The sequence below is a fragment of the Psittacula echo genome (assembly GCF_963264785.1).
Source record: "Psittacula echo genome assembly, chromosome: 1".
NCBI classification, from domain to species: Eukaryota; Metazoa; Chordata; class Aves; order Psittaciformes; family Psittacidae; genus Psittacula; species Psittacula echo.
In genome coordinates, this window is record NC_137735.1 from 53,629,439 (window position 1) to 53,655,170 (window position 25,732).

Consider the following 25,732-nt stretch of genomic DNA (forward strand, 5'->3'; position numbering starts at 1 on the left):
TTGCACCTACCATCAACCTAGAGATATAAAATAAACTGAAAAATGTTTGAAAATTTCATTTTTTTAATGTTAGAAAAAAGTAGGAATCATTAGTTCTCCAGGCAAAGGATGAACAACAGTTGGTATATACGAACATACTGAACTGTGGCACAATTCTCTATTTCCCTTCTGACTTTAACAGTAGCTGAGAACTACGGGAAGCTTTTTTAAATTCACCCCATAATTATTGCTAATGTCCACAGTACCAAATTTTCAAGAACTAATTTATTATCATATATGTAGTCAAACTGACAAGTGGAAAGCAAAGTCACTATAATGGTAAGCTGGTAACCTTTCCTTAATTCAGACACCATCCATTCATATCACTGAATTGGTAGGCTAAAAACAGTAACACGGTGTTTGAAACTACTTGCTGCACCTCCTCTGTAAAAATAGTTCTTATTTTAGAAAGCCAAATTTGAATGAGAATACCTACCAGCCTTAACAGACCTTCTGCTTTGTCAGTTTAAAATGCAAGCACCCAGCTTTGTAACTGAAATTGTTTCACCTCTCCATCTGAGAATAGCTATGTGTATTTTTGTATTCTCTCATGGAGCGTACCAGTCCAGTTTACTTTTTCAAATGGTTATCCCCCTTGTAAAATTAAGGCATCTTACAGATCAGTTTTCCCATCTTTTCATCACTTTTAAAGGATTCCCTCAGTTCTTTGCTCCCAGCAAATATGAAATCATTTGATTCAGTCTGAATCATAAGAAAAATACTCATACATTGATTTCTTTCTCTACAAGTTCACTGATCAATGTAACACATACTTAAACAGAGACTCTAGTGCTCTTCCTGCTTCTGTCATATGAATCAGCAATAACTGTGGGCGCAAAACCAAAGACTATAAGGTACCCAGGAGCATGTCCTACACGCTTAAGACAATAGGGCTTTTTGCTACTTCACTATATTTCTATGCAGCCTTTCCAGGAGTCAAGGCTGAAAACGCTAAGTTTGCACCAAAGTAAGAATACAGCTAATATATGGGTCAATCTCAACCAACAGAAGCAATACAATTAAGAGCTCAGCCTAAGCTTTGGCATATACTTTCTACTTAATTCACTCTTCCAAATCCCATCACCAAGGGCTTTCCAAGTAATCCAGCCATCCCATTATTCCAGATATATACAAGAAAGGCAATAATACAAATTCTAAAAATCATCATGCATATATATACATGACAATAATACAGATTCTAAAAATCACCATGCATACATACATATATATTTTATATATATATAGTGACCATACACATGCACATAGAACTTTGTACAAAGTTCTCCTCCCCGATACACAGAGATACTAGTAAATGAAAAATCAGAACCTTGGTACATTTTTGTAGAAATAAGGTTTTTCATATTGATCAGAATATTTCTCTGCCTCAGAGACAAAAATATAATCAGACACTAACAAAAAGAATACCTCCTGGACATCAGACTCTTCTACCCCTCCCTTCTCTTTCCCCTTCCTTAGAGTGTGTAGCTCTGAGACCTTCCTAATATTTACACTGCAGCTAAACTCACAAACTGGGATTTTTCTTCCTTTGTTCACTGACCTTGAAAATTGCCCATCTGAAGAAGTCCCTTGGAATTACAGTAAACTACTGCTATTCTTAGCATGTACAACATACGGCATGGTAAGCTGCACAGTAAGCATCCAGTTAAGTTCTCATTAAGATGCCTCACTTCAGAATGCAAGTTAACATGCCACCCTGTCATAACTTGCAAAATGAAATTAAAAATACCACTGAAAAGTACAGAATCTGTTGGGAAATTCAAAGTAGTGGATTGCACACAATGAGTGACTTCTACACTGAGCAAGACTCTGACCTTGGCCCTGTTCCTCAAGAAATTATGTGCTTCCATTTTTCCAAACCTATAGTAAAAACTGGCAACGTTTAGGCACATGTGTTGCTGCTCAAGACCAGCATGATCTATCACAAGTCTTGCATGATATCTGCCAGTTCCAAAGCAGTACCTTGGGTGCCCTTCATTTTCTGAGATGATACATTTTGGTAATCTGCATAAGCAATCAATGCCTCCCTGACTTTGTGCAGTACAGTCCAGCTCATGATTTAGAAATAGCTGGGTTTTTCTTAATGCATCCTTCTTGAATGACAGTTTTCGCTTTTAGGTTTTTACCCTGAACGTGCACATTAAAAACTTCTTTCATTCATCATTAAAAGAACAAAAAGCCAGTAACATTGTCATGTTATCAACCCTGACACAGCTTAACCAGTTGTCCCTCATCTATCCCTTCCATGTCTTTAAGAAAGGGCATTGGAGGAACACCTTATAACCAAAGTGTATAAATTTTTACCATGCAAATCGTAGAAAGACAGCTGGTTTTATTACTTCTGAATAAGGCCACAGCTATTCATTTTGCATTAAAAAAAAATTTCCTTAAGGAAGTAAGATTTTTTTTTGTCCCACCCCATGAGCCAACATGAACTGGGTGGTTTTACTGACAAAGTGCAAGACAATCTCTATACAGAAGCAACCTCATGTCCCCATCACCTCTCTGTTTACACAAGAGCAAGAGTTTCACCAGAAGCAAAAACTCTTGCTTAGTAAGGTTCCATGGGATACAGCCCTAGAGGGCAGGGGGGCCCAAGACTGTTGGTTGTTATTCAAGGATCACCTGCTCCAAGCTCAGGAGTGTTGCATCCCAACTAGAAGGAAGTGCAGCAGGAGGGCCAGGAGACCTCCTTGGATGGATAAGGAGCTGCTGAGGAAAATTCGAAGGAAAAAAGAGGCTTATAAAAGGTGGAAGCAGGGACAGGAGGCCTGGGAAGAATACAGGGATGTTGTCCAGGAAGCTAGGGACCAGGTTAGGAAAACTAAGGCCCAGTTAGAATTGAACTTGGCTAGGAATGTTAAGGATAACAGGAAGGGATTCTATAGGTATATTACGAATAAAAGACAGACTAGGGACAACGTAGGCCCCTTCCGGAAGCTATCAGGAGAACTGGCTACCCAGGATTTGGAGAAGGCTGAGGTTCTTAATGACTTCTTTGCCTCAGTCTTCACTGGCAAAGGCTCTGACCGCACCACCCGAGTCTTGGAAGGCAGACACAAGGACTGTGAGAATGAAGACCTTAAGCCCATTGTAGCAGAGGATCTGGTTTGAGATCATCTTAACCTGAACTTGCACAAGTCCATGGGACCTGATGAAAGCCATCCATGGGTCCTGAAGGAGCTGGTGAATGAAGTTGCTAAGCCACTGGCCATCATATTTGAAAAATCATGGCAGTCAGGTGAAGTTCCTGACGACTGGAAAAAGGGAAATATAACCCCCATTTTCAAGAAGGGGAAATTGGATGAGCCGGGGAATCACAGACCAGTCAGTCCCACCTCTGTGCCTGGCAAAACCTTGGAGCAGATTCTCCTGGAGGGCATGCTAAGGCATATGAAAAACAACAAGGTGCTTGGTGACAGCCAGCATGGCTTCACTAAGGGCAAATCCTGCCTGACCAATTTGGTGGCCTTCTATGATGGGGCTACGGAACTGATGGACAGGGGCAGAGCAGTTGATGTCATCTACCTGGATTTGTGCAAAGCGTTCGACACTGTCCCACATGACATCCTTGTCCCTAAATAGGAGAGACATCAATTTGATGGGTGGACCACTCGGTGGATAAAGAACTGGCTGGATGGCCGCACACAAAGAGTTGTGGTCAATGGCTTGATGTCCAGCTGGAGACCAGTAACGAGGGCTGTCCCTCAGGGATCGGTGTTGGGACCAGTCTGGTTCAACATCTTTGTCGGTGACATGGACAGTGGGATTGAGTGCACCCTCAGCAAGTTTGCCGATGACACCAAGCTGTGTGGTTCGGTTGATATGCAGGAGGGAAGGGATGCCATCCAGAGGGACCTCGACACGCTTGTGAGGGGGGTTGATGCCAACCTTATGAAGTTTAACCATGACAAGTGCAAGGTCCTACACCTGGGTCGGAGCAATCCCAGGCACAGCTACAGGCCGGGCAGAGAAGAGATTCAGAGCAGCCCTGCAGAGAAGGACTTGGGGGTGTTAGTCCATGAAAAAATGAACATGAGCCAGCTTCAGTGTGCGCTCGCAGCCCAGAAAGCCAACCGTATCCTGGGCTGCATCAAGAGGAGCGTGACCAGCAGGTCGAAGGAGGTGATCCTGCCTCTCTGCTCTGCTCTCCTGAGACCTCACTTGGAGTATTGTGTGCAGTTCTGGTGTCCTCAACATAAAAAGGACATGGAACTGTTGGAACAAGTCCAGAGGAGGGCCACGAGGATGATCAGGGGACTGGAGCACCTCCCGTATTAAAGACATGCTGAGAAAGTTGGGGCTGTTCAGCCTGGAGAAGAGAAGGCTGCGTGGAGACCTCATAGCAGCCTTCCAGTATCTAAAGGGGGCCTATAAGGATGCTGGGAAGGGACTATTCATCAGGGAGTGTAGTGACAGGACAAGAGGTAACAGAGTAAAACTTAAACAGGGGAAGTTTAGATTGGATATAAGGAAGAAATTCTTTACTGTGAGGGTAGTGAGGCACTGGAATGGGTTGCCCAAGGAAGTTGCGAATGTTCCATCCCTGGCAGTGTTCAAGGCCAGGTTGGACAGAGCCTGGAGTGACATGGTTTAGTGTGAGGTGTCCCTGCCCATGGCAGAGGCATTGGAACTAGGTGATCTTAAGGTCCTTTCCAACCCTAACTGTTCTATTATTCTAAGCAAGTGCAGAAGCTCAAGTCACCAACGTTTTTACACAAGACATATCCCTGATCCACTTTTTAGTGGCTACTCTTTGAGCAAGCTGTGGGTCACACAGCACAAATACTCATTTCCATTGACATTGCCTAGCAATTGCTCAATTCCATTCCACTAAAGGAAGGCTGCAAATTGGGCAATAATTAATAAGGCTCAAGAAGTGTTTATTGAATTAGGAAGGGGAATCCCTTACCAAGTTATTATTGAGTAAGAACACATCATTACATTAAATTACAAAAAAATAGGACACACTTGTAGTAGGATATTTTAATCCCATAGATTGTTCAACAAGGAGGGATTAGGAGCAATAGACTGGTGCCACTACGGGGGATGAGGGGGGGCTTATGGTAATGAGATCTTTTACTATATTTTAGAAGTCATACAGAAACACTAACAAGTGTTATAAAATTGCAGCTAAGGTTCTGGTAAAACTGATGTGAAAGACAAGCCCACTGTAAGACAAGGAGTACAGCATCTAATCAATTTATGTTTGGCTGAACGAAGAACAGATCTAAAAATAAGCCTATTTCATATTCCCACGTTCTGTTTAACATTCAGAATGCTTTACGCAATATTCAAAAGCACTATCTATTGGTATTAATTTGTAATTTTTTTCATTATTAAAATTGTATCTGCCTACCAAATTCAGCTAACTGGGGATTAGGCCACTAAATTTTAAACATCTTTCCCATCAAATTAAGAGTATCACAGGCAAATCAGCAGGAAGTTTAAACTACATGAGGAAAAAATCCACGCTTCCAGCTATTATTATTTCTTCTGTAAATCCTAAGTAGAGAATTTATTTAAACCAAGGAGCACAGTCAGTTCTCTAAGGTTTATTTTCTTTTTATGGTCAGTTACAGACACCCAGGACCAAGGCTATAGCTACTCCTTGAGAGTTGTTTCCAAACATTTGTTTTAATTTTCACTGCTGTATGAAACACAGAAGATAGCAACTGCATAAAGACAAGACACTGCTGTTGAAATTCCAGGGGAGCTATAGTAACTGTGACCATCTGTATTTGTTTCTGCACCCAAGCTACTACACTTCACACACAATCCAGGATCTCCTTTCAGTTCTGGGTTGTATATCACAACCTACCTCAGTCTAAAAGCAGTGAGTCTCGGGGGGGGAACAGCTGTTTTCAGAGAAAGGCTCTGAAGTTTCTGCAATTTAGACGCTCTCATGCCCTTAATTGGAAGAGGGCTGTTGAGCAAAATGCACTGGTTTGATGTATGGATGAGGATTCTTTGTTTTTATCTAAGACCATCTAACACATGACACAGTGAGAGCTACTCAGTTTTACAAGTGCAAAGATGCATACAGTTAAACTGCAACTTCTGTATAGTGCTTCTACTGTAAGTAAAAAAGAGTGGAAGAGTTTACTACCATTAAACGAACAAATACTTGAAAGTACACTCATACTGTTTAAATCCTTGTTATGTTAAAAAGGAACCTGAAATAACTTTGTAAGATGAAATCACCAAGAACAGGATTATAACCTATGGAAACTGTTGCATGCTTAACAAAATTGAATATTGGCAGCAGTGCAATGCTGATAAAAAGCCTTGGGCATGAACTATGAGGCACTGTTTTCTTCACCTTTCACTGACCTTACAACAAAAACAACTGCAAAACCATATATAAACCTTTCTTCTTTTTTAGCTGCAGTAACCCAGATCAGGAACTTATCAGCATTTCTTAAGGCCATGTAACTTTCATTTACATACCAGACTGTTTCCCATGTAGTGTCAATCTGCTGATTAAAGGTCTCTCAAGTCCCACAGACACAATAGACCATGACAGCTTAATGACCTGCTCAATATAATCTGGTGTAAAACACTTCTATAAATTAACATTTTCTCATTCCAAATTAGTCTTCAAATTTATGAAGAAGATTAGAAACAAGACAAAAGACCTGAAGCTATATACTAGATGAAGAACTGAAAGAACAGAGATGATAGTATCAGCACCACAAAGTCAACAAGAAACACAACCTTCAGTAAACGTCACAAGTTGATTATTCAGAGTGCCTGGGAAGCAGCAACCCACGGTGGGCACTGACTGACAGAGCAGTGAGACAGCAACTACAACATGCAAGTTCTCGCCATGGTTTTGCCACTGACCTGCAACAAGACCCCGCACAGATTATGTCCCTTCTGTGCCTCAGTTTTTCCTATCATCTTTTGTCTTGTCTAAATCGACTAAATTCTTCAGGACAAGGCCTGTCTCAAAGCTGATGGTTGAGTACAATACCATCACTATTGTACAGGGGAAAAGAGTAGTTTCTCAGGCTCAGCAGAGTAAAAGTGTTGATGAAACACTGGTTTCTTATTGTTCAATTAAATGAAACTGGATTTGGAGTTTTACAATGCATTATTGCTGGTTCACTTCCACTTTAACACGCAGAACTTACAAGAAAGAAAACAGCATATGAAAACGCATTTAGCAAAGGTTTTATTTTAGCAATACTGCTAAAAATTATTTGGCTTTAGCTATACACTATTACAACAGGTTACAAATCCACTGTTTGATAGACTTTAGGAAGTCTAAAAGGCAATTCCAAAGGAGGGAAAAGGGAGATAAATGCACCTATAATGGAGTGACACTGTTGCCATATGATAAAAATATCTAAGAAAAACCCAGAAGAGAAGCAAGAAAAATGCAGGGCCCATCTTTCCTAGTGTCCTCTCTTAAATGCCACTAGAAAATAAACCTAACAGCAGCCCTATCAACCATTCACACCTGACAAACTTTCATCAGCATCAGGACATTAAAGGCTGTTTTGATACCTTTTAGTCACAGCAGGCAGCTATACTCTAAAAGATGCAATTACCTTGTCTGACAAAGCCAGACATGGGTTTCTTCCCTCAATAAAAGCCTGAAAGTCAAAGGACAGAGAATAAAAAAAACAAAGCAAAGAACATAAAAAGCAGGATAGAGGGGGTTCATGTGACTCATACTGTCTTTTTCCTTTTCTCCCTGGCTGTCCTAATTAAAGTGCATTTGGGATCAACACAAATAAGTCTAATAATGCCACAGAGGATGCTAAGAGAGCAAGGGCACTAAGCTTGTTTGCTACAAGCTGCATGCCCCTGCCCAAGTAATCTGAAGTGCTGACTACACTGAGAACTGCCCCTTGTGATATTTTTGCCACCCTCAAACATCACAAATAAAAATGAAAGAACTCCAAGCTGGCTGGAGCTGAGATCACAGATGGAACCCAGACAAGACAATAAAAAGATACTAGCAGAGTGGAAACAAAAGAAACCCCCAAAACTGCTCAAAAGTTCCTGTTAATATTTCTCGCTATGGCAGTATTAGCTATCCATTATCTTGCCTGTTCCAGATTTCCTCAACTATTTTGCATATCCACCCAGTTCTCAGAAGAGGTGAAATTCCACAATGAAATGAGGCTTGGAACAACATCTCTGTCCTGAGAGGCAGCTTTCTTCTGTTTCATTTCCACTGCAGATTGTTTTTAAAACTAACAAAAAAATCCAACAACCAAGAACAGAAACTTGTTCCAATGTGCCTTAGGCAGCAACTAGCTTTCATCAGCTCTTCCAGAGAAACACACACACCCCACTTACCCTCCTCAATATTTAATGACCATTCCATGCCCTGCAACATGACATCCTATGAAGCTACTGGTCACTGACAAAATGGTAATTCTTTAAAGTTCTCTGACAATGTTATTAGCAATGAAGACTGCAAAACAGATCTACCTAGAGTTTTCCATCTGAATTATCAACTTTAAGCAGCTACTAGTAATTTCCTATCATTCTGAGTGTTTACTGTAGAGTCCCAATGGTTTCTGTATTTAAAAGATAATTTCAAATTAGAAAGTTCTTGTCTCTTCATGTTGAGGGCTGGTTTTTTATTTTGGAAGTCTTTGTTTTATTTATTAGGAAAAAAGTTACACTTACAAATAGCAGGATTTTTAGAAGTTTTATTTTTTCTTCCAAAATATTGACTCTGCTTAAATACTTTAACTGCTTCCCATAAATTCAGTCATCACAAGACATCAAAGTAAATTTTACATCAAAATTGGCAGAGTAGTTAAAGCACATCAGACACATGAAATAACACTCAATTTTTAAAAGCCTGAAAGCTTCAGAAGGTAGTGTCTCCTTAAATATTTTTACAGGTTTTAACTTTACAGTCCATTAAAGCATTTTCAGGAATCAGTAAGAAAATTTCAAAAAGAAAGGGGTTCTAAGCTGTTGGTGGTGTTGTTCAGCTTATAGAATAGACCAGAATCAAAACACAGGTAACTGACAACCAGCTGTATCATGTTTGCCATGTACCAAGGAACACCTCTGCAAAGTCTTGCTCCACTTGAAAAAGCAATAAAGTAACCATTAACTCAGATATCTATCAAATTTCCAAAGTCAATAATAATGGCTCCGAAGCAAATCAAATAATGAATAGTAGCTTCTTTTCCTCCTTTCAGAAAAGAACAAAAACCCAATAAATCTGACATCTGTCTTAGTATTCCTTATAAAATAAAACCTGACAGACGTTAGGAAGACTGTTCTTATTTCACACCCCAAGACTGCATTTCCATTGTGCACTTTGAATGTTCTTACAAGACACCCACCACATTTTGATCAAAAAAGTTTCCCTGAGGACACAGACACTGCAGCTGTTCAATGTGAAGTTGAAACTATTTTGATTAGTGTCAACATACAACGTAATAATTCCATTCTTACAGCACTAACCACCCACAAGTTCTCTCGTACCTGTTTTGGGCCACATCACCTTCAGCAAGGCTAACTAGTCTTGAGCATTTTGCAGGAATTTGAAGACACTGTTATAATCAAGTCTGGGGAAAGCAGTTTTAGTGGATCTACTAGGATGACAATAGGAATGGAGCAGAAAAAGCTAATTGAGCAGTTGTTAATACCTCACTGCCAAAAGAGAAGAACGTGACAAGTGAGTTTCCAGGTGTGTGTCCTATGTCTACTATCATTCAATATCTACTATCATTCAATATATCAACCAGGACGAAGGAAAACAGCGTATTTATTAAGTTTTCCTATTGCGGTTAGAATTAGACTTCAAGCTTATTTTAACAGAGTGCAGAGATCTAGACAGAATGAAATCAGGCATTCAGTGGAGACAACATGCAAGGAGCTGCTCAAAAGCTGATGCAGTCAAGTGCAGAAGTGCAGTGCAGAGGACAACTGAATACATGGCAATTCCTCACTGAACAGGATCTAATACAGGATTACTCAAATGACTAATGCTTTTTAAGACTCTCATTGCAGCAAATTCTGCCCAGACTTCAAGGTCCCAGATATATATATGCACCAAAAGCACTTACACATTTCTCCCACAGTTTTCCTCAGTCCAAGACAGCAACAGCATAGCACTGCTGCAATTTCAACACAGTAACTATGTGCTTCTCTGGCAAATCCAGAGTCATACACTACTTCCTTAATGAGAGGCCATAATTTAAAAAAAAAATTAAAAAACAAAAATAACAACAGATGTTTTAAAGACCTGTGGTAAATTGTAAGTTGAATGAGTCAACAATAAAAAGCTACTACAGGGAAGCCAAAAAGCTTCATACAGAAGCTTAAAAATGAAGCAACATAGCCTGCAAAACACAGAGAGTAATCCTTATGCTATATTTAGTCCCTGTACAGCTTAGCTGGGTGTTACATCTAGTTTTAGGCACTTAACTGTACAAAGACATGGATCATTTATAGTATCTAAGAAAGCAAAGAAATGATTGCTGGCTTGAAGCAAATAAACAGGCTTAGGATCTTTATTTACAGACACAAAGGACAGCAAACTGATAATAGCATAACTGTTGCATAAGGAAAAAAGAACTACTTGTAGTCTGTGTTCACAACACAAACAGTTTATTCACAAACACACACAAATCAGCAATAGGCTGATATTTAATAAAGGAGGATTCAGATGAGATATCAAGTAATGCTTTTTAATAGGAGGACAGTAATGCACTTCAGCTTTTCTGACGAGTCCCTGCCCTATTGCTTTTCTTTGGCCAAAAACATACTGAGTATTTCAGCCTCTCCTGTATGATCCATCACTAAGTTGCCTCCCTATTTAACAACAGCCTGGTGCTTTCACTGAACTTTCTTTTGCTACTAGTATATTTGTTAACCTTTATGTCCCTAGCTAGTCTGCACTGCAGCTAGGCTTTGGTCTTCTTGATAGCATCCCTAGTGCCCAAAAGGATGCTTTCATGCATCTTCTGTCTTGCCTAGCCTTGCTTCTATTTTTTTCTATGCTTTCTCTTTACATTTGAGTTTATAAAAACTCCTTCATTAATTAAACATTCCTTCCCCTGAAATTTTTACTCCTCCTGCACAGTGGGATGATTTGTTCCCGACTTCTCAATAAGCTTTCTTTAAAGACCTCTGTCAAGTCAAGCTATCAGCACTTTTCCATTATCAAGTGTCTATGAAGAAAAAGTGAAGCTGATTTGGCTTAAAAATTTTTTGCATGTTTCTGAGATTCAAGTGACAAGTTAAAAGATGGGGTTAAAATTCTAGAAAGGCAAATACTGAAAAAAAAAAATCTTGTGAAAATAAGTTATAACTGAAGCTACTATAAACCAACTCACAAGCTGTCATTGTAATTATTTTGCCATCTCTCACCCCATCTCCCACGCCCTCAATGAATATGTATCAGCTCTTGAAGGTGTTTTATGGACCTTGTAATAACTATGGTTTTCCACAAAGTTCTAGCTACTCATTATTGTTAGCTCTAGCTACCTTGTTATTCATTACTCGGGATTCTCTGTTTTGCTTGCCTCATAAGTTTGCATAGGCAAAAAAAAAAAAAATCTTAGTCCAAAATTCTCACAATATTAGCTTAAATTATGATCAAAAATCCAGTCTCATATCTTGGAGCCTTGGTGTTTTTCAAGGCTTGCACTGGCAATGTCAGAAATCATCTTGTTGTGACTTTATTTTATGACTCCATCTTACTGGGGAGCTGATGTTTTTATTAACTGATAAGAAAGCAATCTTGTTACACCTAAGAGATGAATCTTCTCTTGAACTTGTTTGTCCTTAAGATGTGCTATACAATTGTCAGCATAAGTTATGCCTGTCTCAGCATCACAAAACTATGGGACATGCATGATAACTAAATAGTTAATAAGCACACAATTAGCATGTGTAACATTAAGTAACAAAGGAAGAGATGCAATTTTCATTTTGTGTTAAAAGGTCATTAGCACAAAAACTGTAACATTAGAGAGCTCATGCCTAAAAGCTCTGAGAAGAGGTTTCTGGTTGCTGAATCTCTAGTGATCCTGCTGCGAAACCAGGTCTTGCAGCAAGGTCTGTAAACTGCCTCAGAGTAACAATGATTTCTGCTGATCAGAGGTGTTTACTCCCAGCCAGGTCTCTCCAAGCAAATAATACAAATTACAACACATGACACTAAGGCACTGAACAGGCAAACAATCCAACAATAATTCAGGAATTCTTCAGGGTGAAAAAACAAAACAAGTGTTCCAACAGTTCCCAAAAACAAACAAGTCAACACGCATGTAATGTGGTCTCACAAATATAAACTATGTGCCATTGCAACTTAATTGTAGTGGCAAATAGCAAGTTACAGAATGACCAAGTGATCATATACAGAACAAAACACATCTCATTCCTACATGGACTTCAGATAAGACACGTACCAAAAAAAAGAGCACCCCAACAACAAGCTATGACATTTTAATGCAAGATTTCTGTACTCATTTGCCCAAGCATGAGCCAGACCTCCATACAAAAAGACAAGACTGAGAACACTGGAGTCAACAGGCTGAAATGAAGTAGGACATGAAGAAAAGGTCAGGAGCAGCTCTCCACTATAAAGGGAATGTAGTTATTTATACCACTGGTTTAGAAATATTGATTTTGATCATCTTGGAATACCACTTTATTGAACAGATGTTCAATAAAAACCCACCAGTCCTGACAAACTGGGAAGGGAAAGAAAAAATACTAAAAAATAGGAAAAAATGGCATACAAAATAATTTAGGCCCGAGACGGAAATCTCAGTGCCCTTCCACATAATACAATTTTTAATCCTTGAGTATGTATATTAAACACCCATTATCAGTCACATTGCTTTTAGTAGATGTACATAAAACCAAGTGAGACGACAAACCCCATGGAGCACTGGGGGCAAGAATAGTCAGGGGTTGACAAACAGAGAAGCTGAGACCCATCACAAGAAACTGTAATTTTATGGCCAGGACCTCTGAATCAAGAATGAGCTGTATACAAACTAGCATCTGGAGGGCTTCAAAGGTAATTCACTGGTCAACTGCTTTAAAAGCAGCTACACTGTCTTGCATAGGTAAGCAAAGACAGCAGCCTGCTGACATGGCTGATTCAGAATGACTCTACAGTTAAGACTCAGGTCATACACTGTTTACATGCAAAAAGACATCTAGAAATGAGCTAAAAGCTCAAATGGATAATGTGAAAGAACATTTAAGAGTTTTAAAGCAAAAAAAAAAAAAAAAAAAAACAACCAACATATTAGACATTGAAAGCAAGACATTTTACTACCCTGCAACTTAAAAAAAGGTTTCCCATCTAAATCAAGAAATCAAAAGGTTTCTTTCATGGATAATCACGAAAGTTATCACCACAGAGTATAATCAAGAACTTAGTTGCTTGGAAACTTGCTTAGGATGCTAGAGATCCTGTTCTGTTTAATTTCTCAATTTGCTTAAGCCAGGGGCTAAATCTGATCCAAATCTCTTCTGCAGACAGAACAAAGAAATTAACCGCATTACCAGTTAAGCAAACAATTCTATATTGGAATAACAAGGAAGTCAGGGGAATGCTTTTCCTAAAATCAAATAAGAAGTAAAAATTAAGATGATTTCTTGGTAAACTTTAACAAACTGGCATTTCTTGACTAATAAGTTCTCAGTAAATTGGTTAACTTTAGAAATGGAATTTTTCCTTAATTTACTATTATTGAAATAGTTTAATATGGTAACCTACAAAAGTTACCAAAGAGCCTCTTCTCCCCTCCCTCCCTTCCCCAAAACCCCAGAATACATTCCCCATCTGTGCTTCCACAGGTGGATACACAGCTTCCAGGATCCTTGCCTGGACAGATAAAACCCCAGCAAGCAGAAGCCTTTGATCAGCTTCCAGCTGACTGCTGAAGAGGATTTGTTTAGGGCTCACACTGTTGTAAAACAGCATGAAAGAAAAAGTTACTCTCTGCGTAGGGTCATGAGAGACACTCAGAGTAATGACCTGGCTAACACAAGCTCCCTCAACTACTTTGCAGTCCCGAGCTGCCCTTGCTATGAGGAACTTTTCTGTAACTTAAGAAAAATTGTCAAGGGTCAGACTGACTCATCTACCACTGAGAATAAAGTGTGGTGTCCCAGAGGAACTCACTATTAGTACTTCTCCAGCTGGGAAACTGTAGTGGCATTTACTGAAGTACTTTTGCTGCTGTATTTCCTATAATTACTTTTTCAAATCCTAATCTGTTTTGGTTGGTATAGGTCCATGGCTAGCAAGGAAGCTATCAATGCTTCCTTTGGGGAAGCAATGGAGTAGAGTTTCACACAAAGAGGCCTTTAAATAAGAAGCACACTTTGCAGACAAATTGGCCAGTGCTCAATATATGCTTCTATTTTTGGTTAGCATCACTTGAAATACCAAGCTAGCAGAATTCTGTCCCTCTTCACTTTTAACACCTCCTTAATCCTGGCCAACCTACTTAACATCACCTGTAGCTGAATCCCTGTCCTACATACTACCATCAACAGAAATTGCAGAGATTAGCATGAACATGATACAATAAGCAAGAAAAAGCTTCTCTCTGCCCCTTACCCCTAGGATGATACCAGTCAAGGAGCAACCTGTGGCTTTTACAGAGCTGGCAAACTGCCTTTTGGACACAGAAAGCAGATGGGTTATGAGTTACTGGATACTGAAAGGCTTAGACTTAGATAGGGAAGAAAGGACATTGATTATTAAATCCATCCCTGAAAATCTGCAACAAAAGGCAACTGTCCTTGCTAGCAGGCAGTTTGTCTTGCTGTCAGATCAACTGGGGCCACTGGTAGGTCAAAGGCTGCTCACAGATGCCTCAGAAGTAGCTGTCCAGCTCATTCCCAATCCTAAAGAATTTCTTTCAGTAATATACACAACTTTCCAGTCCACTCAAGAGTCATGCAAGGAACAGCCAAGATAACAGCTGAAGAAATGGGGATAAAATCTTGGATGAAAGCCAGCAGTTCCCAGAAAACAGATCTTAATTCTGTACTCCATTCCTCCCAGGCAAACTGCAGGGCAACATGCAGTAACCAGTTTCTTACGGGAATGTTAAACCCAGTGGACAGAGACTGGGAGGAGTAAAACACAGTGTCCATGTAGACAAAGAAAATAACCCTGAAAGAGGCAAATGTAAGGGAGAGGTGACATACGTTTCTCCTGACTGGACAGAAGCATGGCCTCAGTTGGGCTTTTTGTGGAGAGCAAGGGAAGACTGAAGATACCAAGTTAAAAAAATAACCTAAAGAACAAACTCACCCTAGAGTTTGAGTGAGGCTAAATTACATCCCTGTACTATTTTTGAAATAGAAAAAGACTTAAATGACTGGCTACTTATGAGTAATTATCACAGCTATTATAAAAAGATTTGTTAAGAGAATTTTGGCTGTTATATAATTATCCTATGGGTCACCATCTGTCTAAGTCTTCATAAAATTAAACATATGTTGTTTTCACCAACTGCTGTAGTAGATTCACATTCTCATCCTTCTTACGTGCTGCAACATAAGCAGTCTATTCATATCACTGGGAACATGTCAGAGCCAAGTATCAAGCAGTGCTCTGCTAGCAGTTTCTTTTGAAAGCCAGGCCACTTCCTCCCATATTTAGCTAATAACTCAAGGGTGGAGATCTCTTCCTAACTAAAGCCCATTGCTTTGCTGCAGCTTTCCTTTGATTACTCTTAGCTCTACCCTGCCCTTTTCAAGTTCTAGAAGAGGACAAATCAGAACTTTGCTCACAGTCCCCATCTGTACAACAAGATCCCCAGTGACAGGTTCCTACTCCACCCCTTTAAGCAATGTGTTACTAGTGAGAGCTCCCAACACTGCTCATAGTCAAAGGTATATATTCATTTTCCTCCCAGTAAATATTGCAGCTCCCAATAAATATCGCAGATGTGGACCAATGGTTTTCAGAATTTCTAGAGAGGAAGGAGGAGGAGGGAATAACACATTTAGCCCCTTACTTCCACTGTATTCTTGCCAGCAGGTCAGCAAAAACTTAATATTACTGTCAAAACCCACACAACCAAAAGCTAGTTTCAAGTAGTCACAAATGTTACTGGTTGAAGCAAGGAACTGCATGGAAGAATTGTCTCAACTCCAGAAACAAGACCACATATAATACAAAATAGAATCCCTTAGCATGTTGTTTTCAACTCAAGAGCTCCCAGAAACAGACTATGCATCAAAATGTCAAGCTAACAGTGCTGCTGACAAGTGAAAGTTCAAAACAAACCACATTTTATCAAATAAAGGCAGACCTTTGCATCAAGTCTATGTTTATATTTCATTTTTTCCCCCGACAAGTGCAGGAGAGTTGAAACAATTTGTCACAGCCACTAAGACAGTTACAACACAACTAGCTGAAGTGGGCTGTCTCTCTTTCCATGTGCTTACAGAAGGAGCAATAACCTCAGAAACTGTACAACCAAATTAATCAGATTTCATTAAAAAAAAAAGCTGAATGGCCGTTTCTGAAGTGATGACTGACAATTTAAAAACTGCCAGATAGAAAATAATCTTAACTAAAATTGAATAAACTGTTGATTGGGCACTATACTTGAACCATTAACATGTTAGAACTGATGACAAGTCCTCCAAATTTAAGTCTCATATACAAAATTGGCTATAAGCCTTTAAACAAAAATGTGCAATAAAATGCACCAAAATTATGTAAGTGAGAAGAAACAACAGTAACTTGATCCCACCACCGGACCCTTCCAGCAAGGGTTATGAAATGTGTCCTATACAGAGCCACACATGTTAACCAGTACTGAGGGAAATTATCTTCACAAGCCATCAGGTTCTGGTCCAAGAATTATGAAGCAATCACTTTGCATAGTCACATACATGATTAATAAGTACTTTTTATTAGCATTGCAGTCAGCTGAGAAGGAAGGACACAGTATGTATGTCAACAGCCTGGATTTGTGCTGCAGGAACAAAAGAAAATTACAAGTGCACAATCCAAGGATGGAGGAGGAGCTGTCTGGGTGCCAAGCCTGCAGTGGGTGGGTAAGGCACTCTCAGGCTACCTGTAGTGCTTTGCATCCAACACTGATCAACTCAAACCACTACAGTTTTTGTTACTGGCATCAGGTGGCAAAAGACTGTGCTCACCTCACCCTACCCTTCCTCTTGTCCAGCAGATCTCACTGTGTCAAGTAAAGAGCTGGGTGACAAAGTGGCCTACAGAATGGCAATGTTATCCTCCCATCTCCAAGCTGTAGAGATATATTGCTTCATGACAATCCCCAGACATCAGCCCAATTAAATCAGTTTGAGTTAGGCACTGGGACACTTGGCCTCAAGAGGCCCTTTACTTTATGCATTGGGCAGCATGGAAAGGACCAGTCTGCTATCCAGAAATCTACCCTATTAAAAAATGCTTTGGCAAACCTCCATCAATTCTATCTTTCTTCCCAGATCCAAATTAGCTTATAATTGGTTTGCATTTCATCACTCCAATAGTGAGTAAAAATGAAGGCAGGAGTTGTGGAAGTATTTTTTTAAATCCTCTCCAACCTTCAGCACCCCCTGTTTAGAGCTCTTCAATACCTAACAGCAAAGTAACCAGGTAGGGTTTCATCATTCAAACTGATTAAGTGTCTGTGGTTCTGTCAATAGTATTGCGGGAGAGGGACAGTGGGAACAGCTGTATATCCAGTGCACCCAGCAAACTGCTTCTCAGTGCTACATCTTAAGAACTCATACACAAAGTAGACATTCACAATACTTTACAATACTGTAAACCAAAGGGCTAAAATAATCCCACTTACAAGTGAGCTGCCCGCTTACAAGGACAAAAAAACCAACTCCAACCAAACAAGAAACCACCACCACACCCAAAGCCCCAGAGCCTGGATCATCTGCAAACCAACATTTTTTTCAGACACCTTCAGTATCAATGTTAAGTTTTCCCACGTTAATCCCTTTCTGAAGGTGCATCCCTTCTAAGATACTTTAAGTTAACCTACCCTTTGGTTACCAGCTGAATTAAGATCCACAGCAGTAGACACATTAGCCAGAGCAACAGCTATCTCTACTTTAGGTATAATTTGCAGCATAAATCCACTTGAAAAAGGTTTTCAATTCACAAATTATCAAGACAAACTTGATGAACTTCAGTTTTTCAAATCGCATGCTTTGTAGGTTTCATTCTCTGTTACTATCACACTGAATTCTCATAAAGCAAAGCCTCTGAAACAGAAAACTGTTCTGTAAGAAGGGGAATTCAGGAAAGCCTATCCCCCTGCCTGGTACTGCTGCTACATCTCCCCAGCCACAGTCATTGTGGCATAGCAAAGCAGTGGCATAGCAAAGCAGTAGCAGAGCAGTCTGGGGACTGCCAGCTTGAGGAAGCTTCCGTCATGGAGATAAGGAAATGGATGCTTCATGATCTTTGTATTAAAAGCTCAATCTTCAGTGCTGATACATACACTCCAACTTGATCAATAAGCACAGAACTGGAGCACAGCAATATTTCCAAATGTATGAATAAATCATCTCAAATAAATGAATACCGGGGAACAATACTTAGATTCAGCAACAAATCTATTGTTAGAAAAAGACTATTTCTTTATGACTAGCTGCTACAAATGTATTTTGATCAGGACTTTTTTGCTGATCTTCAAACTGCTTTGCTTCCCTACAGATTATTCAAAGAAGGTGGAAAGCAATTTCTTTGAAACACAAGCCAAGAAAAAATTACAGCATTGAATCTCAGCTCTTGTGAAAGATTTTAAAAGCATTCACCTAAATTTACTACTATGCTTCATGTAAAATCGGCTTTCAATGGCTTCAGTGCCAGTATGTCTCCCACAATAAACTAACTTCCAGCAGACTCAAAAATATAACTTTGGGAAAATATTAAGGCAAGAAGGTCTCACTCCAACTAATTAGAACAACCCATCATTCTAGAAGCAAGAGTACTGGCCTTCTTATATGCAGGGTGCTCTGCTACTTTTCTATGTGAAAAACAAGTTCCACCACATCACTCTTCCCAGCAGTGCTGCTTCTTTCCTTGAGGTCTGCAGAAAGCATGAGCAGCTCAGAATGGTTAGCAAGAGTGACAGGAAAGCTTTGCAGGTAAAGAAGGATACACCTAACCATATCTGAAAAGAAATGCATCATGATCATGGATGAACTAGCAACAAAACAATCTTTGCAGCAAGATTACGTCCATCTGCTTCTTCAAAAGCATAGGGTCACATTTAATTCCAAACACAGAGCACATCCCTAACAACAGCGTAAGAATGCAGTGTTTGAAGCTAATCAAGGAAGCGTTGGAAGAGAGTGACTCATGTAAGAGCACAAACATCAACCACCCTCCACTCAAAGTACAGGCAGAACACAAAGATTATACATCATCTTCAGTAGGTTTGGGTGCCCCTAACCCTTTCAAAAAGCTAATAAAAGTGAAAGGGCTGCACACCAGCTACCTATTCAATGCAATGTTCATGCATTTAGTTCATGTACTACATACTTTATCAGAACAGGCGATGAGATAAACTGAGATTGGTACTGCTCAAGAACCAGCATTAACCTTCCAAGCTACTAGCAGTCTCACACTCTCTGCCAGTGAGGAGGGGCACAACAAGCTGGGAGAAAGCAGAGACAGAACACTTGATCCAAAGTAGCCAAAAGGTATTTCATACCACAACATGTCATGCCCAGTATATATATGGAGAGGAGTCACCTAGAAGACTCAGATCGCTGCTCAGGTCGGACTCTCGATCGGCAGATGGTGAGCAACTGTATTGTGCATCACCTTGTATTTACTGTTTTTTTCCTTTCCCCTTTCAGTTTTGTATTCTCTCCCCTTGTTATTTCCCTTATCAGTAGTAGTAGTATATTATACTTTAGTTACTGGACTGTTCTTAAGTCATCGGATTTCAATTCTTCAATTCTCCTCCCATCCCACCAGGAGCCGGGGGGAAGAAAGGAGGGAGGGAGTGAACTGCTGCATGGTGCTGAGTTACCAGCTGGGCTTAAACATGACACCAATTTGCCATATTTACCTATCAAAAACTGTGCCTGATAAACACAGTATGGGTGCAGTAGGTTCAAAACACCAATTCTCTCTTCCCTGCAACACTGCTAAGGATAATCTTGTGTAGAAATAGGGCAGAAAGGTCCTCCTATCCCATTCATGCATTAGTTGCTGTGCAAGAGAAAGAAAAATCAAGCAGTAATACACGGCTAAAAAAATTCCCCAAGAATTTCAGGTCAAAATAGCCCACAGCAGATGTTACTGTGCACATCATTCAACTCTATTTCTAACGTATAAACTAAAAATGCAGGTCACATTTGAAAAAAAACCTCAGAGCAGGCTGCAAACCCTGTAAATGCCTGCACTTCAGCGTTGTTACGAAGAACTGCTGATTTATTGAAATGAAGCAAGCAACAAAATGAAAGCTCGTTGTGTAATTACACTCATATACAGCAATTTACTTGAGAGAAAAAAGGATTATGCAGTGCTGCAGCAAGCAACTTGCATTAAATGAAGAAAAAGACAGCTGAGGACAAGCAGAAACTACAGGTAGCTAAAAAGCAACTAAAGCAAAAAAGATTTAGTACTCCCATTAAAAACCACAATCTTCAATTGAACTTGTCAAACATCCACCAATTATTACATCTGCATGCAAAAGAAGCCTTTTTAAGTTCCTACCAATTCACTGCACCATTGCATTTAGCTAGCAAGCAAAAAACTGTTGACAGCACAGAACAGCTCCACTACATTCTCTTACACTTGATCCTGATTTTCCTTTGAAAGGTCATACATGTGCACATACTGACATCCCCCCTGGACAGGGTTCAGTCTGTGGTTATGCAAATAATTTTTCCATCAGCTACAGATCTTAAACTTCAGATCTTCCTTCCATTGCTCATTCCTGTTTCACTGTGGGACAGAGGTTGCCTCTTCCGCAAGGCACTAGCACTACTCTTTCTTTAGTTGTTCCTGAACTGAACTATGAATTATTCAGGTTTTTAAAGGAGAAACAAACAAACAAACAAACAACACACCCTGTATGTTACATATGACACCCAGCTGAAAGTCACTGAAATTTTTCAAAAAATAAAGATGCTCCTCAGAACAAACTAAGCATCGTTAAAAGGAACAGGTTTTCCTATTTTGCTCTGCAAGTAGTTACTGAATGTAACTGGAAGCACAGGGAAAAAAAACAGTATCACTATATGAAGATTTAGAACTTCTTAATAAAGAAGTACTTTGAATTAAAGCATCAGACATATAATTCACACCTAATTGCTGTCTTGTGGATCCATTCTGCAGGGACTAGAACATACTTGACAATAATTCAGATGCAACACTTAAGCATTTATTTTGCACACACAGCATTTAGCACAACTAAAGTTTTGACCAACAGAGAGTAACCAGTGATGAAGAAAATACAGAGAACCAGCACACTCGAGAAAAGTCCTTATTTTCTGCTTATCACACCACCACCATGTCTCAAAGCCCTTCAACATCCTAGAAGGAATCCCAGTGAGGTACGCGGTCTTTCACAGTAAGCACTGCCACATGCAATTCACTCCACGCCATGGCACCCCACCAACACTAGAGGTGTTGTGAGAATACATTCCCACACCATCGGTGCCGGTCTACATCAATGTGGGACAGCAGCACTCACTGCTTGATACTGTTTTATTAGCTGGCCACCAGTTTCATATCCTCAGAGTATCTGGCTTCCAAAACCTTAGAGAAAAGTTAATTTTAGCAGTGGTAAGAAATCTTAACAGATTTCAGAAACTCCCTGTGATTATGCTACAATACCATTTTCCACACTTCTAAGTGTCCAACTGGCTTCTCCATGGTCTGTACTAGGGATGTACACTAGGAATACAGCTCATGCAAACAGCCTTCCTTTTGGTTCTCCTCATCAAGCTACAGTAGGTAACAAACAGAAAGAAAAGGGAAATCATCCTGCAATAAAGCCACCAAAGTAGAATGACATTTGGAGTGACTGCTTCTTTATGTACACATCTGCCCCCTCCTAATCAGAGATGCAGCCCAGATATTCAAAGCTGAACTTAATAAATTAAAAAAAAAAAAAAAATTGATAAAATTTCCTATGCTCATGTCATTAAATATATGATGACAAGTATAATAAAACTAAATTCAGTTGTAACTCTCAGGTAAGTGTAGAGTATCCTAATGCTGCATGAGAGCTGCTGAGATTCACACTACACACTGTGGAATACCTAGGATGATGGTAACATACAAGGACAACTCTACAGGTTTTTGGCTTTTGAGTGTTGATTCTAATAACAGCAACCGGATGCTCTAGTTATGTAATGAACTCTTAAAAAGGGTTACACATGCATTTTCAACAAAAGTCAAGATCTTGCCCTAAGTGACAAAGTCGGTTGTTCTACAGCAGAGAGTGCCTTTACTTTGCATTCACACACACGATCAAGTGCTGCTTTACACAAGCACCTCAAATACACTACACTTCAGAGGTTTTATACTTGCATACAAATGCTCCGAGAGCAGCAATGGCTGTGCATACCACGTCCTATTAAGAAAAAACACACTAAGTATGTGACAGAAATAAAGTATCAAAGATCCCACAGACAGGAATGCTTAATGTACAGAGAGAAGTTACAGCCCTATTTGCAATTGTCACTTGCTCATCACAACCTCCTCAAATGTCCTCTCAAGAAGTGACCAGGAGAAAGTGACCTCCCCAGGCATCAGATCTGGAGAGGGGAGAGCACTGAGTATTTAAAAGAAAAACTAAAAAAGAGTATTTGTAACAGTGTTAACTAATGTACCTATGGAACAGGGACTCATTGACATGGTATGCTACAAAACTTGCCACCGTCACTGTCCACAGGCTTTAACTTAATACCAGGTGGAATAGCAAGTAAGATCCTTCCTGCCAGATGTTTGGCCATTTGTACAATATTAGAGTTTATGCATCCATGGCTACTAACAACTGAATAGTCAAGGCACAGAGTTCTCCCCAGTACTCTCCCCCACAGTCAGCAGGCGAACAGCAAGCTAACCAGCAGCTTCTCAAGAATGGTTTGTTCATTCACATGCCAATTGTTTATTATGCAAAAGAACGGTTCAGTCAACCTGCATAAGCCATGTAACCTAGATATTTTACTATTTCAAAAGATCTATGACACAGATCTATTTTTCTCTCCCTTTCTCCAGTCCTTATTGTTGAAAGAACTACTCTAGATGTCTTAACTGTGTGAGAACTAGGGGTTTATGTTTTGCGTTGAAACCTTAAGTTGCTTTCTACTATTTTTCTTAAGAAAAATCATGATTTCCTTTCCTTCATAAAATATGCTGTCCCAGGAATCCACCAGAAAGGATTGTGTAGATGCAGCACTTCAGGACACAGTTTAGTGGTGGACTTGGTAGTGTCAGGTTTACGGTTAGACCCAATGATCTTAAAGGTCTTTTCCAATCTAAATTATTCCATGATTACCTTGGATACCTTAGCTTTGGAAGGTACCATGAAGATGATCGTACTGCCACTTCCCCAACACTAAGCAAGAAAAATTCGTGAATAATACTTAGGGATGTATAAAAGTGTCTCAAATGACATACAGTAGTGGTCTGAACTTCACCAGGTTCACACATGATCACTGATGCATGTCATATGCCATTGCAACAGTGACCTTTCACAGACCTGTGACTGCTCTTGCTCAAAGCTAGACCAAAAGCTCTGCACCACCTTCATACTTTGCGCAATTGTAATAACCGTAATAGCCGTGGCAGCAGCCAGGAATGAGCCACCCTGCCCGATGGAGCTCAAAAGAACTCTCTCCAGCCTCCAGCAGCAGCCCAGGGTCACAGATTCATACCTTTATCATCTAGGAGGCCTTGCCACTGCCAGATGGATAAGCTTCTAGACTGCTGGAGATGTACTTGATTAGGTCTTCACTCTGCTTCACTCTGCCTTTGCCCAAAAAGAAAAAACAAAAACAAACCACCACACACCTTAGCAAGAGCGTGCACTGCAGTTTATTATCAAAAGGTGTTTAGCCTTTTGAAAGCTATAACCCTTAGGGAAGGCTGTAAGCATCTGTTATATCTATATTACTGGCAAATACCAACAAAGGATTAGCTCTGATGGATTCCAAACCCCAAAGCAGTAACAAACTAAGCTCTATTCCCTAGCACATCCACTTATTTTGCTAACCTTTGTAGAAGGCTCATGATCATACACTGCTGCTGTTAGCTACCTGTCCTTCCCTCAGGCTGAATAAAGTGGTGCGAAATGAAGCTCTGGCAGGGAATCATGGAGCTACGTGGATTTCTCATTCTGTCACTACTCCCTTCCCAACACACTAAGAAAACAAACACAACAGCTACCAAAACCTGAAACAACATCAAGAAATGAACTACCAAATTGTGAAGATGCAAACAAGCTATTTACCTCCTTAAGCACCTGCATGCTCATAGGGGCAGGATCACCCAGCACCATACAAACCACACAGCTTGAAGCACACAACTCGGATGTCAATGATGTATGTACTCTGCATGCTACATGCACACTCAAGCAGTTCAAAGTCACAAAATTACAAGAAGTACACCTTTAGGTTATTTGTACCATTGATCATTGGTCCCTACATGACAGTTTTTTGAAGCCAGTGTAGAAAGACCAAAGGAAAACTGCATAGCACTTTCAAAGCAAAGAAATCATCCCTATTTGTCATACACTACCAAAACCTCATAGATCCCACTTATTCTCTCTCTGAAAATTTGCACAGTATTCCCAAATCAAAACATCACTCCCCCCCACCATTCTCATCAGTTAACCAGCCAGGTCAACCAGTGAGCCAGTTTCTGTTGAAGTTTTCTTTCACCACTCTGTCAGATTCAGCATTAACAATCCCGAAATCATTCCTTACCATCTCAGCTTCAAAATTAATATTGCAGTAATTGCACCTGGTTTTTTTAATGTTGCAACAATAAACATTAGACCAAAACATTAAAAAAAATCCCAATCACACAAAAAAACCAGCAGCATGACAAACTGAAGACAATTTTTACATTTAATTAAAGACTTCTTACCTCTCTTGACTTACTCCACTAACACAAATACCATTCCCTGAAGTTCACTCTAAACTCAAAATCTGCATTATCATTTCCATTCCAGATACTTGAAAATAAAATAAGTTTTACAAATATGCATCTGCATGGTGCTCAGAGATGAAAGATACAAATATTTGTTAGTTACTCATTCAGTTTCTTTTAGCATGCCTTGAATGGGAACACGTGTAGTAGTTTTACCAGATAGGCCATTACAACACAGATACTCCTACCGAGGAAAATATACATCTATTGAGGAGTTGCACAGCAGTGTGAAACACACACTTGTGCTATTTTGGTTAATAAAGATATTTTTGAAAACTCCAACTCTTTGCCATTTAAAGCTTTCCACCTACAAAAGAACAATGCTTCAGAGATATAGCAGTCTCTATACAATAGCTGTTCTCTACTATATCAGGGCTTTTGTTTCCTAGGAAACAAGCAATAAAAAGACAAAAACTATCCAGTATGTTAAATATGCAAATAAACTAGGTCACATCAGTCATATTTCATTCAATGGAGCAAAGAATCCATAACTCATTATATTTTGGAGCATAGGATTAGTTTTTCAGTGACAGCTCA

At 39.7% G+C, this 25,732-nt stretch overlaps 1 protein-coding gene across 3 annotated transcripts in view; it reads right to left on the reverse strand.

Annotated features, from left to right (window-relative positions):
* TSPAN5 (tetraspanin 5) overlaps positions 1–25,732 on the reverse strand; it is a 96,694-nt gene that overhangs the window by 40,181 nt on the left and 30,781 nt on the right. The window contains exon 2 of one of the 3 annotated variants that reach the window (XM_080639144.1): positions 23,920–24,010. The exons of the other annotated variants lie outside the window; for them this stretch is intronic. Within the exon in view, the coding sequence (XP_080495270.1) occupies positions 23,920–23,928 (9 nt within the window). The 5' untranslated portion in view covers positions 23,929–24,010. The remainder of the gene's footprint in view (positions 1–23,919; positions 24,011–25,732) is intronic. 3 annotated transcript variants of the gene reach the window in all.